The sequence below is a fragment of the Globicephala melas genome, chromosome 8 (assembly GCF_963455315.2).
Source record: "Globicephala melas chromosome 8, mGloMel1.2, whole genome shotgun sequence".
Lineage (NCBI taxonomy): Eukaryota > Metazoa > Chordata > Mammalia > Artiodactyla > Delphinidae > Globicephala > Globicephala melas.
Window position 1 is genome coordinate 47841839 of NC_083321.1, and position 20683 is coordinate 47862521.

General features: G+C 37.3%; 1 protein-coding gene across 5 annotated transcripts in view; it reads right to left on the reverse strand.

Moving 5' to 3' along the window:
• Positions 1-1779: 1779 nt before the first annotated feature.
• The window catches only part of ZNF215 (zinc finger protein 215), a 149249-nt gene continuing 130345 nt past the window's right edge, over positions 1780-20683 (reverse strand). For 4 of the 5 annotated variants that reach the window (XM_030831256.2, XM_030831251.2, XM_060303570.1 and 1 more), the window contains 4 exons: positions 14438-14526; positions 12922-13054; positions 12527-12622; positions 1780-3534 (listed from right to left, as the gene is read on the reverse strand). In XM_030831256.2, the coding sequence (XP_030687116.1) occupies positions 2663-3534; positions 12527-12622; positions 12922-13054; positions 14438-14470 (1134 nt within the window). In that variant the 5' untranslated portion in view covers positions 14471-14526 and the 3' untranslated portion in view covers positions 1780-2662. The remainder of the gene's footprint in view (positions 3535-12526; positions 12623-12921; positions 13055-14437; positions 14527-20683) is intronic. The other variant, XM_060303571.1, reaches the window with a different exon arrangement.

Genomic DNA, 20683 nt, shown 5'->3' on the forward strand with positions numbered 1-20683 from the left:
AGGAATTATTTACACTCCTGTTAGTGGTTATGAGTTGCCATTTTGACAGTCCTGCTAAAACTGAGCTTTAATATTCCTTTCATATGTTATTAGCCCCAAGTGTTATGTTTTTATTATTGGTGAAGATAGTATTTTCCCCCATGTTTATTGGTTATACTTTTATCATGAATTGGCAGCTAATTTTTTAGACCAGTTTTCATTGATGTTCAACTTTTAATTTTTGATTTTAATAAATATCAGCCTATATTATATATTCACCTAATTAATATACCTGCATATGATATAAATGTAATATTAACTATTCTTTTCTCCACACCAATGTGAAGTGATAATTTATGACATGCTAAATTCTTACAAACATCTAGGTCTAGTTACAATCAATTCTGTCCCAGAGATGTCAATTCCTAGGTTAGTACTGCACTATGTTACTAGTAGTAAGACTCCTCTTATCATCCCCCTTTAATAAAAAGGTATATAGCTATTTTAACTTGTTACTTCTACAAAATAAACTTTATAATCACTTGGTGAAATAATCTTCCTAATGAAATATTTGATTAGAATGGTTTAATGTGGGGAGATTGAACATCTCTACAATTTCTTCTCATCCAGAAACATGTTTCCATTTATTCAAGGTATTTTTTGAGGGAAGTGGGGTGTATGTAGTATATCTGAATTAACTTATTAAATTTAAGTTTTTCAATTGATTTTTTTAGGTTGTCCTAATGGTCTACCACATCATCAGCAAATGATTTTCTCCTTTCCAATTTCCATTTATTTTCCTTTTCTCATTATTCCAACAGGCACTTTCAGAGCACTGAATAATTGTGGTGACAGGAATTTCACTTTTTGCCATTAGCTTTAGCATGAAGTCCAAACTTCTAAGGTGGCTTACAAGGCCTTTCACGATCTGGCCTTTGAGTTTCCCTCTAATTTCTCCTCTGTGTATTCCTGCTCCACTCTTTTCCAGTGCCACTTTCCAGTCAGTGAACGTGTTTCCTGATGCCATGCCCTCATCACTCTGTAGCTCTGTACTGTTTCTCCTTTTTCATCTCTTCTAACATTCCCACACTCCACCACACACAATCTAGCTAATTTTCACTTTCTTCATGTTTCAGCTTAGATACCTGCCTTTGAATGCACATGATGAAATTCAAATGTTTATTAATAGGTTTACGGAAAAAGGCTGGAAGATGTTAACTGGCTGTAACTCTTCTGCAAAAATTAAATGTTAAGTGTACTCTAAAGGGGTTTTCTTCGAATCTAAGTATGTTTAGCTTAGTAAATAGTATATAGATCTTTTAATTTTTGGAAAGTATAGAGATTTAGGAGTAAAAATAAGTATTTCACTTAGGCCCAAATAGCTAGCTGCTGAGAAAAAAGATAACAAATGAAAATAGTACTTTTATCTTTCAACCAGCCAAAAGAAAAGTATAGCTTATAAAAAAGGTGAACTATTAGACTCAGAATGCCTAAAAGGAGAATGTCATAATCCATTATATTAAACATGTCATTGCTTTGATGAGTGACTGAACTATATACCTCAAGAATTTCCTATGTTCAGAGTGTTTTTCTCTTAGGATTCTCCACAAGTTGCCTTATGTTTATATGAATTTCCTTGTCAATTATCAATACTTGTGTAGGGTTTTGTCTTAATTTAACAGCTTGTGATGTAAAGAATGAACAAATGAACATAGAATAATTTTTCACATTTATTAACTCATCATAGGGGTTCACTCCAGAATATGTTTTCTGCTTTTGGATAACATATGAACTCTGACAAAAGTCACCATCAACATTCATTGGCAATGTCTCCAGCATGAATCTTTGGGGGCAAATTAAGATAAACATCTTGTCTCAAGAACCCTTTGGGATCCTGATGTAGCTTACAGAAAAAAGAGGCAGTTCTGGTACACAGAGTATTAGGACACTCTGTTCACCTTTTAATGTTTGGGATAAATGACAGCCCAAGGCTATGGATGTCTCTCAAGCCTAGATCCCAAACAGTACTTCAACAAATACAGATATTGAGAATACATGTAGATTAACAACACATCCACCCACCATTGCAGTTGAAAACCCTCTTCCAGTTCCAGTCCCCACTCCACACGAGGACACCTAAGGATATTACTAGGTGTGAAGTAACTGGCTGTCACTGTGGTCTTCGCCATTAATTCAGAGTCCTTAGAAGTGTCTTTCTATGGATATATTCTTGTGAGTTCCTGGTTTCTTGTGACCTTCTTATAAGGACTGAAAGTTTGAGTTTTATTAGATGTCAACTCCAAGGGTATTGCTTGGCTCCTCCCTAATATCTACTTCATCAATAGATCAGGTGAATATAAGTATTCCATAGGTTCCATTTATGAACTAGGGAAAGATGATGGTAATGGATATCGGAATAATGACAGACAAACACTATCATGTGGATATGTTTAACTCTGAACCCTTATGACTTCATTTGAAGCCTGGAAAAGCTCCCTCAGATTTCTATCCAATAACAGATTTATCTCCATATTAATTCAGTCATATCAATTAAAGAATAATCTCCAACAAACATTTTCTTTCATTTACTATATTCACAGGATTCCTTCCAGAATAAATTCATGGACTTTGAATGAGTTCTGACTGAAGATAATCCCACATTCTTCCTGTCATAGGACTTCTCTCAAGTATGAAGTTTTTGGTGTTTAATCAGGTTTGAACTCCTGTTGAAAGTTTTCTCACATTCCTTACATTTGAATGGTTTCTCTCCTGTATGAATCACTTGATGTCGAATAAGTGAGGAGCTCCGGGTGAAGGATTTTCCACAGTTAACACATTCATAGGGATTATTTGCAGAACAGAATCTTGGATTTTTATTACTGTCTTCAGGCTGACTGAGGAGTTTTACATATTTATTGCCTTCGGAGGCCTTTGCTTCAGTGTGAATTTTTTGATGCTTAGTAAGGTTTGTACGTCGGTTGAAGAATCTTCCACATTCATTGCATTTATAGGGTTTCTCTCCTGTGTGAATGATTTGATGTCGAACAAGAGACGAACTGCGGCTGAAGGCCTTCCCACATTGATAACATTCATAGGAATTCACTGTGGCATGACTTTTTGGGTGCTGAGTATTTGTATTCAAGTTCAAGGCATTCCCACTTCCGTTATATTCTGAATGTTGCTTACCTACTGAGTCTAAATTAAATTCGATGTTAGTTTTAAGCTGATCACACTTTGGGGAACCCCTTCTCATAGGAACTCCCTGTTGTGTGTCAAAAGTTGAGTTAACTGACTTAACATCAAAACTTCCCTTATTTTCACTATATTCAAAGTCTCCCTCCTCAGTGTAGACTGCATTATGAACGAAAGCTTCTTGTGGCAAATTTATGTCCCAGTGTTCCTGGTTCTTATATAACCAATTATCACTTTTCCAGGCATCTAAAGGAGGATGTCCATTTTCAGTCAGTCTTGTCATAATCACTGCATGGGATGATTCTTCTCCAGAAATTCTCTGCTTTGGAACTAAATCCTGATTTTCTGAAACTATCTCTCTGTCTAAAAATAAATTTAAAAGTCCATGAACTAGAAGAAGGGAAACTGCTTAATTAGGAAAGGGACACTAAGCCATATAAGGGTATACGCATATTTTATGGGTCTTTAAATACAGAATGGAAATGTGAGGCAAGGTTAGAAAACAAGGATTAACGAAGAAATAAATGGGATAAAAATATTTTTAAAAGGATCAGGAGATCATAAAATCTGAGAGCTATTCAAGAATACTAAGGAGAATACACAGAACTTAGGTAAAATATCAGCATATGAACTGGGATGGCATGGCATATCACAGTTCAAGCCATCACTGGTTCATAACTAGTCTGTGAAAGTTATACCTAATCTTCCTTTCTCTAGCATCCTGTCTCTTTCACCCCAAGGTGTTCCACATAATAGCCCTTCAAAAATACCAATTTAATCATTTCTTCAGGAACATGTCTAAATTTATAGGTCCCATAGCTTAACAGCTAAAAGCAAACTTGCAATCATAGTGCCCCTATTTTCCATACAGAGCAATCATTCCCTGCATTTAACAGAGGCAGAAATAACTGTAATATATGATAGCAGGGAAACCAGTCTTATCCTGGGCTCAAAATAATCACTCCTGATTCTAACAGTGCTCAGACACTTCTATGTGTTTCCTAGAACTCAAAACTTTACCTATTCTGATTCAGGTTGGGTTCTTCTGTTTTCACCTGCCTTCATTTCTCTATTTCATTTGATAAAGTTCCAGTTTCCTTCTCAAATTCCTTTTTCACTTAGTTTCTATATAAATATACCCAGTATACTGTATATTCACTGTGTTTTCTCTAGTTGCAGTGAGCGGGGGCTACTCTTCATTGTGGTGCACGGGCTTCTCATTGTGGTGGCTTCTCTTGTTGCAGAGCATGGGCTCTAGGCACGTGGGCTTCAGTAGTTGTTGTGCATGTGCTCAGTAGTGTGGTTCGCAGGCTCTAAAGCGCAGGGCTTAGTTGCTCCGCAGCATGTGGGATCTTCCCGGATCAGGGATCGAACCTGTGTCCCTTGCGTTGGCAGGCGTATTCTTAACCACTGCGCCACCAGGGAAGTCCCTGGGCCTAGCCTTTAAAAGACCCACAGCTTTCAATTCCTCTCAGGATGTTCCCTCTCAGAACCTTGTTGCCATGCTGTGAGAAGTCCTTGCCTCAGTAGAGGCCATGTATAGGTGTTGTGGTCCACAGGACTAGCTAAGTTCCCAGTGACAGCTAGCATCAACTTTCATCTATGTGATCATAGTTGTAATGGCCAAGTCATCTTGGCCATTCCATCCCAGTCAAGCTCCCAGAACACTGCATCCTCAGCGAACATCATAGGGAATGTAAGAACTCCTAAGTCAACTCATGAAATTGTGAGAATTAATAAAATAATTGTTTTAAGTCACTAAGTTTTAGGGTAATTTGTTAGAAATAATAGATGACCAAAATAGTAATTTTGTTCTAGTAGTATTTATTAAATAGCAAAATTCCTAGTTGTATTTCCCTAAGTAAATCTATGTTCTCCTCATATTTGTACAACTCATTTTTTATGCAACTTCCTTACTTCTATTTCTAAAATCACGCTCATGTATTTTGTTATTTTCAAGTCACTTGCTTCTAATATGTAGAAAAGCTGCTAATATTTTTATTTTATATCTGGCCACCTTAACGAAATTCTAAACAGATATAATCATTTTGATACTGAGTCTCTTGGATTTTCTAAGTAGAAAGTTATCATACACAAATAGATTTTTCTCTTTTCTATTAATTTTCTCATTTGTTTCATTTATTTTTCTTTCATTAGTTTAAACCTTCAGGTAAATATTAAATAATTATGGTAATAGGACTAAGAATCTGTTGATTTTAGTGTTAATACCACTGTTTATCTTTACACATAATATTAACCAATGATTTGTTCTCTTTTTGCTCTAATAGATTTCAAATCACTGGCTTATTCCTGACCACTAATTCCAAACTCATAAACCGTGCTTTATCTATAAGACCTTGTTCCTGTCTCTAACCTAAAACAAAAATAAACACTTTAAACCTTAGCCTATAATCCTAATTCTGGGTCTCTGCCTACTTCTCTCCTGGAGACCAGCCCTTGCCAAACCACCTCTGCCTTTCTTTGGCCTAACAATTTTCCCCAACTTCTCAAATCACCTAGTTAGTTAAACTCTCCAAAATCTGGCTTTATATTCTCTATCCAAATTTACCTTACACTGTCTCTAGTAAACTTGGATCATTGATTCTTATTCTAGATCTGAAACATTTGGTGAGCCTTAAAAATATACATGTGTGGGGCTTCCCCGGTGGTGCAGTGGTTGAGAGTCCGCCTGCCGATGCAGGGGACATGGGTTCGTGCCCCGGTCCAGGAAGATACCACATGCCGTGGAGCAGCTGGGCCTGTGAGCCATGGCTGCTGAGCCTGCGCATCCGGAGCCTGTGCTCTGCAACAGGATAGGCCACAACAGTGAGAGGCCTGCGTACCGCAAAAAAAAAAAAAAAAAAAAAAAATATATATATATATATATATATATACACGTGTGTGTAGAAAATCCTAAAGACGCTACCAGAAAACTACTAGAGCTCATCAATGAATTCAGTAGCGTTGCAGGATACAAAATTAATACACAGAAATCTGTTGCATTTCTATACACTAACAACAAAAGATCAGAAAGAGAAATTAAGGAAACAATCCCGTTTACCATCATATCAAAAAGAATAAAATACCTAAGAGTAAACCTACCTAAGGAGGCAAAAAAAACCTGTACTCTGAAAACTATAAGATGCTGATGAAAGAAATCAAAGATGACACAAACAGATGGAAGGATATACCATGTACTTGGATTGGAAGAATCAATATTGCCAAAATGACTATACTACCTAAGGCAATCTACAGATTCAATGCAATCTCTATCAAATTACATTTTGTGTAATTGGCATTACACAAACAAACTTATGGTTACCAAAGGAGAAGGGGGAAGGGATAAATTAGGAGTTTGAGATTAATATATACACACTGCTATATACATACTGTGAAAATGGCATTTTTCACAGTAGAACGAAAAATTTTTTAATTCCTATGGAAACATAAAAGACAATCTTGAGAATAGCTGAAGCAATCTTGAGAAAGAAAATGGAGCTGGAGGAACCAGGCTCCCTGACTTCAGACTATACTACAAAGCTACAGTGATCACAACAGTATGGTACTGGCACAAAAACAAATACAGATCAGTGAAACAGGATAGAAAGCCCAGAAATAAACCCATGCACCTACGGTCAATTAATCTACCATAAAGGAGGCAAGAATATACAGTGGATAAAAGACAGTCTCTTCAATAAGTGGTGCCAGGAAAAGTGGACAGGCTACATGTAAAAGAATGAAATTAGAACATTCTCTAACCCCATATACAAAAATAAACTCAAAATGAATTAAAAACCTAAATGTAAAACCAGATACTATAAAACTCGTATAAAAACATAGGCAGAACACTCTGACAAAAAATGCAGCAATATCTTTTTGGGTCCATCTCCTAGAGTAATGAAAATAAAAACAAAAATAAATAAATGGGACCTAATTAAACTTAAAAACTTTTACACAGCAAAGGAAACCATAAACAAAACAAAAAGACAACCTACAGAATGGGAAAAATATTTGTAAATGATGCAACGGATAAGGGATTAATTTTCAAAATATACAGACAGCTCATATATCTCAATATCAAAAAAACAAACAACCCAATCCAAAAATGGGCAGAAGACCTAAATAGACATTTCTCCAAAGAAGACATACAGATGGCCAAGAGGCACATGAAAAGATGCTCAACATCCCTAATTATTAGAGAAATGCAAATCAAAACTACAATGAGGTATCACCTTAACACTGGTCAGAATGGCCATCATCAAAAATTCTATAAATAATAAATGCTGGAGAGGGTGTGGAGAAAAAGGAACCATCCTACATTGTTGGTGGGAATGTAAATTGGTACAGCCACTATGGAGAACAGTATGGAGGTTTCCTTAAAAAACTAAAAATAGAACTACCATATGATCCTGCAATCCCACTCCTGGGCATATATCCACACAAAACCATAATTCAAAAAGATGCATGCACCTCAATGTTCACTGCAGCACTATTTACAATAGCCAAAACGTGGAAGCAACCTAAGTGTCCATCAACAGAGGAATGGATAAAAAAGATGTGGTACATATATACAATGGAATATTACTCAGCTATAAAAAAGAATGAAATAATACCATTTGCAGCAACATGGATGGACTAGAGATTATCATACTAAATGAAATGAGTCAGAAAGAAAAGGACAAATATCATGATGTCACCCATATGTGGAATCTAAAAAAAAAGAAATGATACAAATGAACTTAAATACAAAATAGAAATAGACCTACTGACATAGAAAACAAACTTATGGTTACCAAAGGGGAAGGGGGGACGGATAAATTAGGAGTTTGAGATTAATATATACACACTTCTATATATAAAATAGATAACCAACAAGGACCTACTATATAGCACAGGGAACTGTACTCAGTATTTTGTAATAACCATTAAGGGAAAAGAATCTGAAAAAGAATATATATATATATATATATTCCATATATGGAATCACTTTGCTGTACGCCTGAAACTAACATGACATTGTAAATCAACTACACTTCAATTCAAAAAAATGTGGAAATCTTAAAAAAAATGCATGATGCATGTGTGTATTTGTGTGTGTGTATACAAGTTCCACGTGGCCAAGTTGGGCTTCTCATAAGCATAGTGGTATCAGGGTACTAAAACTAGTGGCTGCTGAATTCCAGGAGAAAGAAGCGGAAGCTGCAAGTCCTGTTACAGGCTAGACCTGAAACTGGCACAGTGTCACTTCTGCTACATTTTATTGATCAAAGAATCTAGTGCCAGCTCAGAGTCAAGGGGAGGGAAAACAACATCTACACTTCAATGGAGGCAGTGACAAAGATTTTGTGGCCATCATTAATCCACCAAAATCCATTAACTGGTAAAATAAATGACATTTACTGAAGTAAATTCCAGATTGATTAAGGTATATTATATTTAAATAATGAAGTAGATGGAGTCAGAATAAAATGAAAAAATGTTCCTTAGTTTTGGGATGGAAAAATTCTTATGTATAAAATTAACCGATATAAAACAATGGGGGAGATACATGATAACATAAAAAATATGGCAGGCTCCATGAATAAAATAATTTTTAAAAATGTCTTCAGACACATCTCATTTGCCACAAATATGGTCAATAGTGAGAATTTAACATAAGCTTATAATATACTAATTAAAAACCTCTAAAATCTTGATAATGGACATAAAAGAACCATTTACTGAATCACAGATGACCAAAACAAATAATTTTTACTTTTCTCATAATCCAGTATCTATCCATCTATCTATCTGTTTCTTTGGTTCCTACATATGTGCAAAAGGCGCAGATATAAATGTAGGCAGAAAGAGACATGTTGCCTTCCCTCAAGGAACACAAAGCCTAGGGTGAGACAGAGACTCACAGAGACACATGTAGAGTGTATTTGTGATAAATGGTAAGAGGAAAAGAATATGGTGCTATGGGAGTATATAGAAAAAACTAACCTAGTTAAGAAATGCTTCCCTGAGGAGATATGGACCTACTTGAGATCTGAAGGAATAGGAGTCAACTAGGCAAAGACAGGAGGAAGAGCATTAAGTAAAGAAACAACACGCACAGAGGTCCTGTGATGGGAGAGGGCAAGCCACACTCAAGGGACAACAGAAATATGTTCCCTATGGAAGAGTTTTTTCTCTACTGAACCCCAACACCTATCAGAGTGCACAGGGCACAGTAGATGCTAATACATATTTGATGCTGGCTGACAGAGTAGATCAGTGTGGTTTGAGTGCAAAAAGGATGTCCTGTGAGATGAGGTTGGAAAAGTAGGTAGGGACAAGTGTGTTGTGAAGTAAGCAAAACTGAATTCAGTACAGAGGTTTCAGCAAGTACATGATAAACCATGATCTCCATGACTGCAGTGTGGTTCAAACACTGGAGTTGTGGAGGGGAGACAGAGCTAAGAGGGAAGCCAAGATCTCGTATTAAGACAAGAGGCTATGGTGATAGTTCAGGTGAGAGATGACAGGACATGGACTACAGTAATGGCATTGCAGATAGAGAAGTAGAGACATTTAAGAGATATGTAGGATAAAAAACAAGTATTAGAGAGGTGAAGGAGAAGAGGCTGTCAAGGATAATACTTAAACTATACTTGTATAACTGGATGGATGGCAGCTCATCCAGCTAGGGAACAATGGAAGAATACTGGAAAGGAAAAAAATCACTTGGGTTTTATGAAATTTAAGGCATCTTTGAGACATACAAGAGAAATGTCATGTGTATATAAATTTTAGTTCAAAGCTGAAGCCTGAGCGGGGGATATGAACTTGCAAGCTGCTATAAATGTGTGATAATTGAAGCTTCAGTTGTAGATGGAGGAAAATACAGAGTCAAAAGAGAAGACAGGATGAGATCAAATGTTGAAAAACTGAAATGTATTAGATAGGTAGAGAAGGACAGGTCTGCAGTAGACAGAGACAGACTAGCCAGAAAGAGAAGAAACTCAGGAGTATTACAGGAACCTAGGAGTGTTTTCAGAACGAGCAGCAGTTAACAGTGTCACTTGCTGTGGAGAAGTCAAATGAGATAAGGAATTAAAAAGTGTCCCCTGAAGCTCACTCCAATAAAGTCATGAGTGACTTGAACAAGAACTGTTTAAGATTAGTATTTCGGGTAAGAGCTCAACAGGAACGGGTTGAGGAATAAAAGGTGAGGAAAAGAGAAAAGCAAGTATAAAACACCCGGAGAAGTCTGGCTATAAAGAGGTGAGAAACAGAGTATTAGAAGAGGGTGTAGGGTTGAGAGAGAAAGTTAAAAAAATAATAATGACCTGAAAATGTTAAAAAGCTAATGGGAGAATGAGGCAGAAATGGTGAAAATATAAGTTAAAAAAAGCAGGGAGAAATGTGGTTAAAAGGATAATCAGGGAGAGGATTTACCTTATGAAAGAAGAAATGGAGTCAATTGCCTAACAAATTAATAAAGATTTCAGGTAAATAATACCCAGTGTTTGCTCAGGTGATAATAGAGATATAATAACTAAAGTGATAGTAATACTCTCATTATTAGTGAGTATGAGTTGGTAGTAGACAACATAGTTCTTTTGTAGACAATATAACCTAATGTAACAAGACAGTTAATATAGTTATACCCTTTGATGATGAAGTTTCTCTTCTAAGAAGGAATCCTGTGAAAGGAATCATATATGCCTGAAAACCTGGCAACAAACTAAATGTCCAACAGTTGGGGTGGGGAATGGTTAATTATTATACACGTATGTGAGGGGCTGTCATATGAGAATTAGAAACCACATTTTCATAGACTAATTAAATGGGTATTTGTTCATGATATCACATGAGGTGAGAAGAGCAGAATACATAATGACACATTCTCGATGATCCCAGTTTTGTTGAAAAATATTTACAAGCCATAGGCACACATCATCACAAAGAAAATGGCTTAAGAAAACAAACCACGATGTTAATACTGCATAGCTCTGGGTAGTGAGGTAACAGGGTGAGTTATATTCCTCTTCATACTTTACTTACTAAAATTTATATTAAGCACACAACAATTTCTAATTTTTCACAAACAAAATGTTAATAAGAATAAAGAGATTACGTTGAAGGTAGGAAGGCACAAGTTAAGGAGGTCTACAGTAAAAGAAGGAAAAATGGAAGATTACTGGAGTCACCCTAGTATAAAGCACTTCCTTTTCTTTAAAAGAGAGAATATGATTTCATGTTAGGTTGGCTAACATTTGCTTATATAACACCACATGCCAGACGCTGTTCTAAGTGTGCTACACATATCAACTCATTTAATCCTCATAGTAATGTGGAGGTAAACACTGTTACATTACAGAAGAGGAAACTTGGCAGGGAGGCTGCCCCAGGCAACTCTGCCTGTGTTAAGAGTCTGTGTTCCTCCTCCTACACTGTTGGTGGGAATGTAAACTGGTGCAGCCACTATGGAGAACAGTATGGAGGTTCCTTAAAAAACTAAAAATAGAGTTGCCATATGATCCAGCAATCCCACTCCTGGGCATATGGCCACACAAAACTATAATTCGAAAAGATACATGCACCCCAGTGTTCATGGCAGCACTATTTACAATAGCCAAGACATGGAAACAACCTAAATGTCCATTGACGGATGAATGGTAAAGACGTGGTACATATATGCAATGGAATACTACTCAGCTCTAAAAAGAATGAAATAATGCCAGTTGCAGCAACATGGATGGACCTAGAGATTATCACACTAAGTAAATCAGAAAAAAAAATCATATAGTATCACTTATATGTGGAATCTAAAATATGACACAAATGAACTTATCTATGAAACAGAAACAGACTCACAGACATAGAGAACAGACTTGTTGCCAAGGGGGAGGGAGGAGGGGAGGGATGGATTGGGAGTTTGGGATTAGCAAATGCAAACTATTATATATAGAATGGATAACTAACAAGGGCCTACTGTATAGCACAGGCAGCCATATTCAATATCCTATAATAAGCCATAATGGAAAAGAATATGAAAAAGAATACACACACACACACACACACATATATATATATATGCATAACTGAATCACTTTGCTGTACACCAGAAACTAACACAACATTGTAAACCAACTATACTTCAATTAAAAAAAAATAAAAGAGTCTGTGTTCCTAACCCACACCACTTTTTTGCCTGTCCATATAAGAGAAGGAATCTGTGAACAAAAAGCAATGACTTTTCTTCTTCAAAGTTTAGCTGGTTTGCTGTCACCTCCCAACCAACAACTCAAACCCTGGGTTGTACATTATCTGTGTATTTAATGAACAGAAGCTTCTTACAAATGCCTCAGATCTACCTGTTGCTTACCAAAAACAGTTGTTCTTAGAATTTCTTGCTCCATTATCCAACTTTTTTCCTTACTCTCCAACCTGGAGGTCTCAACTGGTTTGGAAAGTAGATGCTCTGTACATGGGGAAAAGGAAAACAAACAAACACATTTCAGACATTTTTATAGGGAAGAGAATCCCATCCCAAAGTAGTAGTCTAAGAGCTGCTAAAAGATAAGGCCAGTGGACCTGTGTATTTCTAGCTCTACATCAGAAAAGACTTTCAATCACATACAGCAAGAAAATCTGCTATTGTGCCCAGAAGTTATTAGGAAACCTAAACTGAAACCCAAATGCCCTCAACCACTTCAACAGTTTTTAACAGTAGATGAAGAGACTACTAAAGGGCAGATTAGGTAAATACGCAGACGCCACCTTTATGCAATGAATTCAGGTTCCTATAGTTCTCCAGCATCACATCCCTGTACAGGTTCTTTACAGCAGGGTCCAGTTGCCCCCACTCTTCCTCGCTGAATTCCACAACCACATCTTTGAATGTCACTGGCTCCTAAAACATTAAGTTCCTTTTTAATCAAAGGTCTCAAAGATATTACTAGAGGAGAAATGAATTTGGAAAGAACAGGGTAGGTGGCAAGAATATACAAAAAAAAATTGATAGGACAACGTTTGGAGTTCCAAGTGATAAAAATCAAGTTACCTTAGGGGCCTATCAACTTGGTACTCTTTGAGGGCTGCGAAAGGAAAATGAAGGGCTGTCCTAACTCTAGATTAGCTTACATTTTAACCGAGGAGAAAAACCGGTTGGAATAATTGTGGAACAAAAAATTACTATAGAGTACAAATAACTTACACAGAAAGAGTTCAGAATAGGAAGAGTTTAAGGCAGATTTGAGGGAAATTTATAATGAAAATGTAGGCTCTCCTAGCAGACCAGGGAGCATCTCTAACTGAGGAACGCTGTCGGCTAATGCCTCATCCTTCAGGTCTCAGAGCCCAATGTCACTTTGTCAGATAGGCCTTTCCTGATTACCCAATAAAGTAGCCATCTTCCTAATCAGTCTGTTTCCTTATTTTCTCCCTAATAATTATTACCATCTGCAAGTATCTTATTTGCTTGTGTTTATCTACTTCTAGTAGTATGTAATCTCCACAAAGGCAGGCATTTTGTTTCATTTACTGTCGTATTCCCAGCCCTTAGACATGTTAGGCACTGCATAAATACTGGTCATGAGGGCCTTCATCCCACCAGCTGTTGCACTTTTCTATCCAGCATTCTCAACCTTGTCCTTATAGTTTACCTTCAATCACACTGAAACACACAGATCCTTCCTCTACCTCAGAGCCAGTCTTTGTGAATAAGTTGTCTACGTGTGTTTTGCCTACCTCCTCACTTTTCCTCTTTCCTCAACCCTCTGCAACCTGGCTTCTATTCCCATGCATGCTTGTATCTCCATGATGTTAAGAGAATAGACACTACTCAGGCTGCACTTTTCTGAACTTTTAAAGGATTTCTCCTTGAAATATGGTCATTCCTTGCTTTCACAGTGACATCATGTTTTCCTGGTTTTCCTCTACCACTTTGGTCCTTTCACTTCAGTATCCTTTGAGGTTTCTTCTGCTCCTGCCTATTAAATGACATTGCTCAGAATTCTGCCCTTGGCTTACTTCACTTTTAATTCTAAACATTCCCTGGGTAGGCCCTACGTCTATACCTTCGATTATCATCTACAATCTCAAGGGTACAGATGCACAGAGAATATACAAAAATTAAATATTTTCCAAAAAGTGTATCATCAAGTAAAATAGATCCAATGTCCAGCATATCATCAACTAAAAGAGTCATGTTCTTAGATGGAACTATGTTTGGCAAAAGTTCACAGACCTAAAAAGAAAAAGCAGAACATTACAATAGAGTGGAATCCTAACTTACCTGGGATTTGCCTGTTAGTGAGTCAGCTTCCATTTTTTCTTGCTTGATGCTCCCCTTCTGGAGTAGGGCAGAATCCTTGCAGGTTATACCTGAGGAAGACGAAGGAAAACATAGGGAGACAAGTTTTCCCTTGGAGAAACTTTTAATAATTATAGTACTTTTAACATGCTACTTCAGAAGTTTGAAATTTAATGATGTCAGGCTCTAGCAGCAACCGGAATCTCCAGGAGTGGGGCCCAGATCTTATATTTTTAAAAAGCTCTAAAAGTGATCTGCATATTCTACCAGGGGTCAAGAACTACTTGATCAGAGAGAAGGCCAAAATAATATTTTGATGCCTCGTCTGTGGTTATAGCAGATCCAAAAAAAATACTTTAATCTTGTCAAAACTAAATCCTAACTAAGGCTTAGCCACCACAGGCTGTAATTCTACTGGGAGCTAAGAATATTTTACCCAACCAATCACTTTCTCAAAGACATTGGGGATTAATCTACTCAAGGATTCTTTTCCTCTAAGTCGCTCTGTGTATACTATACACAGACTTAGGCAGTCTGGTCACCTTGGACTACTGACTCTTCCAGGACATAAAAACCTGAGCAGCAACCGATTCTCTTCTCCAGCCCTTTGGTGAGACGTATACCCAAGGGCTACTTCCTAATGTTTCTCCAAGATTCATTAATTACACCACTAATCCTCAAATGCCAGACTATGGGCCAATACTGGTCTGTGAAGAAGTTTTCATTGATTCAGCGTGAATTAAGAAAAAATAGAAAGAATGCAAGAAATATTTACGTTCTATAAATAAAGGCAGGATTTGAAAAAAAAATCCAAACTTCTCAGCAATTTGAATACTGCCACAAGATTACAGTCTGTTAACTTTATTCAGGCCTATAACACTCTGTGAAACCTCAGTCTACTCAGTCCCATAACCCCTAGGACAGTCAATACCACATTCTTTTTTTATATGATTTATTTTTTAAATTAATTTTTATTGGAGTACAGTTACTTTACCATGTTGTGTTAGTTTCTGCTGTACAGCAAAGTGAATCAGCTACACATATACATATATCCCCTCTTTTTTGGATTACCTTTCCATTTAGGTCACCACAGAGCACTGAGTAGAGTTCCCTGTGCTATACAGTAGGTTCTCATTAGTTATCTATTTTATACATAGTAGAATATCACATTGTTTCTTATTCTTGTCATTCTTGGAAATATGTGAGATATCTTGAAAAGATGCAAAAGCCTTCAATCAGCCATCCCTTTTTTATTGCTCTGAGCATTGTTTCCTTCCCCTAACTCTTCTTTCCTGCTGACTTCCTTCCTGAACCTTTACAGTTGTGTTCTCTGAAACTCTCATGCCATTCAAAGAAAAATTCCTATATATTCCCTAGCTCTTTATAAAATATTCTTTCTCCCTTCTAATCTAAAATGGATCTTGGCCACCATCAAAGCCACCTCTTCTCATCCTCCAATACTATGGTCTTGGTAGCTGTTTTGATATATTCATACTTCTCCATTCCCATTTCCTCATAAAGATTTTTCTACGCTCATACAAAAATTTTTCATAGTGGTTCATGCCATTTAGCGAGGGCCTTCTTGCTGTTGTAATACACTAAGCTATTGCAAATTCATTTATTCAGCCCGTATTTACTGAGTACCTCCCATGTGTGAGGCACACAAATGCCTGCCCTCAGGGAGCCTCTAGTCTGTCGTGAACGACAGACATTAAATAAGTAATTGCACTAGGTCAGTAAAAACTTTACTTAGCTAAAATTGTTGCTTTCCACACCAAATCATAATCTTTTCAACAACCCAGCGTGAAGACCCTTGACAACCTTGTTTCTAACAACCACCAGCAATCAAGCTACTTCCTTTTTCACACTGGGGCCCTTATATACTTCAGATTGTTCTACTCTGAGAACAAACTCGAATGAATCAATCCCTAACTATATTTTCCTATCCTTTCAACTTTCCTATCCTTTCATCAAGGTTCCACCATAGTACATTGCTTCTTTAATTTTCTCCCCGTCTATCATCCCTCTTGTGAAGTTACTTTCTTTTCTACGCAGCTTGGATTTTATGGTAAATCACTTGCAGATTTACTCTCTTCAGACTTGAAATTCCTTGAACACTGATCCTTTATATTTAACATCCAATCTTAGCTTGATCCGGTAATCTCTTTTACTGAAGTAAAATAATTGAGGTAAAATTCACATAACAAAAAATTCACCATATTAACCATTCTAAAGTACACAATTCATGGGTTTTAGTATATTCACAGTTTTGTGCAACCGTCACCACTATCTAATTCCAGAACATATTCATTACCCCCAAAAGTAACCCCATACCCGTTAAGGAGTCACCTCCCATTCCCCTTCCCTCCATGCTGTCTCTTTGGATTTGCCTATTCTGGGCATTCCATGTAAATTCAGTCCTATGGTATGTGACCTTTTTTGTCTGACTTCTTTAAATTAGCATATTTTGAAGGTTCATCCATGTTGTAGCATGTGTTAGTTCTTTGTTCCTCTTAATGGCTGAATAATACTCCACTGTATGAATATCAATTTGTTTATCCATTCATCAGTTGATGAACTTTTGGAATGCTTCCATTTTTTTGGTTATTATGAATAATGCTGCTATGAACATTCATATACAAATTTGTCAAATGCTTTTTCTGCATCAATTGAGATGATCATGTGATTCTTCCCTTCATTGTACTGGTATGGTGTATAATGTTGATTTTCACATTTGAACCATCCTTGTATTTCTGGGATAAATCCCACATGGTCATGGTGTATAATCCTCTTAATATGCTGCTGGGTTTGGTTCACTAGTTTTCTTTTCTTGTGATGTCTCTCTCTGGCTTTGGCATCAGATTAAAACTCCCAACATAGAATAGGTTAGGAAGTATTCCTGCCTTTTCTGTTTTTTAGAAGAGTCTGAGAAAGTTTGGTGTTAATTATTGTTTTAATGTTTGGTAGAATTCACCAGTGAAGCCATGTTGTCCTTGGGTTTACTTTGTTGAAATTTTAAAAATTACTGATTCAGTCTCTTTAGTTGTTACAGATGAGTTGAGTCACTTTTGGTAGTTTGGGAGTTTTTCTATTTCATCTAAGTTTTCACAGTATTCTCTGATAATCTTTTTGATTTATGCAAGGTCAGTAGTAATACCCCTACCTTTATTCCTGATTTTATTTTGGTCGTCTCTTTTTTTGCTTGGTCATTGTAGCTAAACTTTTATCAATGTTGTTGATGTTTTCAACCTTTTTTTGAATTTATAAAGTCTATATTCTTTGTTGTGTGTGCCCACTTAAGTCGGTTTCCTTAACTTAGTGGTTAGCTAGCAATTCCAGAGATTTCCTTAAATGCTTGAAATCAGAAAAACAAAAATCATTTCCTAGCCTTTGCAGATGCGCTGTCTGCATCAGAAAATGCCTTCAATACTTAGCCAGATAGTTTTCACCCCTGCCTTAGTCTTCATTTCCTGCTCGAGCAGAGCCTGAAGACCAGCCAGAGGTGAGAATCAGGGAATTCTCAGGTCTTTCTGAACATGTACCCAGACTTCTAGATCTCTAAGAATATGTAGGAGCTTTCAAATCCCTTACTCTCTAAAGCACCTTTCCTCCCATCTTTTTGTTTAGTCTATGTTTGTCCCAACTGTTTCTTTGCTGTCCCAGGTAGCAGTGGCTAATACATTCTTCATTAAATGTTTCTGACAAGTGCTAGCCAGGTAGCCACTTCAGCCCTGAGAGGTCTAAGGTAGGTAAAATATGGGCAAACCCTTTAAGTGGGTTCTTCAGGGATCCATGGCACGTTAAAAGAAAACAAAAGCCTTTCTCGGTCCTGTATTACCCTGAAACCTCTCATTTTCTTCCCAAACTTCTCAAGAATAGTCTATAATGATTATCACATTCCCACCTCATACTTCGTATTTTTTTGACCCATGTGATAGGCAGAATAGCCCCCTGAAATGTCCATGCCCTAATCCTTGGATAAGGGGAGGTCCAGTGGTTAGGACTCAGCACTTTCACTGCCAGGGCCGGGGTTCAACCTCTGGTCGGGCAACTAAGATCCCGCAAGCCTCATGGCACAGCCAAAAAAAAAAGGGACTCAGCAATATTAAAGTTAAAGATCCTTCAGATGAATAAATCATCCTGGGGACTTCCCTGGTGGTGCAGTGATTAAGAATCCACCTGCCAATGCATGGCATTGACACGGGTTTGATCCCTGGTCCGGGAAGATCCCACATGCCGCAGAGCAACTAAGCCCGCACGCCACAACTACTGAAGCCCGTGCACTCTAGGGCCCGCAAGCCACAACTACTCAGCCCACGTGCTGCAACTACTGCAGCCCACACACCTAGAGTCTGTGCTCTGCAACAAGGGAAGCCACCGCAATGAGAAGCCCGAGCACCGCAACGAAGAGTAGCCCCTGCTCGCTGCAACTAGAGAAAGGCCGTGTGCAGCAACAAAGACCCGAGGCAGCCAAAAAATAAAAATAAAAAAAAAAATCATCCTGGATTATCTGGGTGGTCTCAATCCAATTACATTAATCTTGAAAAGTGGAGAACTTTTCCCAGCTGTGGTCAGTGAGACAGAGAGAGTGAAAGAGTGAGTGTGAGCATGTGCATGTATGCCAGCACACACCATGACAATAGTGTCAGAGAGATGGCAGTGTGAAAAGGACTTGGCTCACCATCGCCAGCTTTGAAGTTGGGGGAAAGGGAGCCTGAGGCCCAGAAAGAAATGAATTCCTGCTGGTGTCTTGATTTTAGCCCAGGGAGACCCATGTTAGACCACTGATCTAATCAACAATTTCAATAAATTATTTTCAATACTCATCTTAACAGGACCTTTTTGTTGCAACATTGTTGAACACTCCCTTCTTAAAGATTTCTTTTTTCTTAGCTCAAGATACCAATCTTTCCTGGTTCCTTGCTTTCTAGATTACTCCTTTCTAGCTTGCTTCCCTGAGTTTTCTTATTTTGCTCAGTACTTCATTTTATTTCCTTTTTGGCTAAGGACTAAATATAATCCCAATACCAGTATCATCACTGTTTCTAATCAATAATGCCTAGTCAAATATCCAGTCAGTTGCCTCATGTCTTATAAGGTCCACACATTCACATGATCAATTACACATGTTTTATGTTTCTTTTAATCTCTAAATCCCTCTTCCATAGCCCCTCCCTACTTCCTTACAATTATTTTGTTTTAGAAACTGGATTGTCTTGCAGTTTCTCACAGATTGGATTTTAGTAATGGCATTCCCATGGTGTAGCTTAACATGTTCCTCTATTCTCTATTTTCTATAATTGGTAGTTAGATCTATGCCAGCTCTTAAATACTGGTTCTTCCTAAGGATTTGTATTTTTCCTACTTCCGTTCATACCTATAAGTTTCCATATTTTTCTTTCTTGATTTTAGCCCAGAGAGACCCACTGATCTACAAACCTGTAGGACTATACATTCATATTGTTTTAAGCAACAAAGTTTATGGTAATGTGTTACAGCAGCAACAGAAATTGTATACTTCTGAACACTAAAGCCATATTTTTAACTATATATTAGATTATTCACTGTGGTTGTCCCACAAAGACCTCAAGTTCAACATGCCACATAATTAATATATCAATCTCCTCTCCAACAAAAACTGTTACTTACACTGCATTCATGCAAGCCAGAACATTTGTCCCATTCACACCTAATATGTAAACCCTTTAGGTTCAAACTCCTCTGTTTTCCCAAATGCTTCCTCATTCTCTAACACCTGATCTACTACAATACTTCCTAATTGTTTTTCCTATTTTCAGAGCTCTCAGGGCTATCCTTTACTGCAGAAGTTGATAAACTTTTTCTGTAAAGATCCAGATTGTAAATATTTTATTTAGGCTTTGCAGGCAATACAGTCTCTGCTATAACTAATCAAGTCTAGTCATAGTATGAAAGCAGCTGTAGACAAAATGTAAATGTATGGGGTGTGGCTGTGTTCCAGTAAAACTTTATTTCCAAAAATATTTGGCCTATGGTCATAGTTTGCTGATTCCTGCTCTACACTGAAGCCAACACAGTATTTTTGAAAGGTAAATCAAATTATTTTACTCCCCTACTCAATCTGTGAGATCTCAGTTCAGCCTTCCTAGTATAGTAAAGTTCTTCATGATCTAGCCCTTGACATCTTCTAGCTTCAGAAAAAGTTCTTATGCTAAGTGAAATGAGTCAGATAGAGGAAGACAAATACTC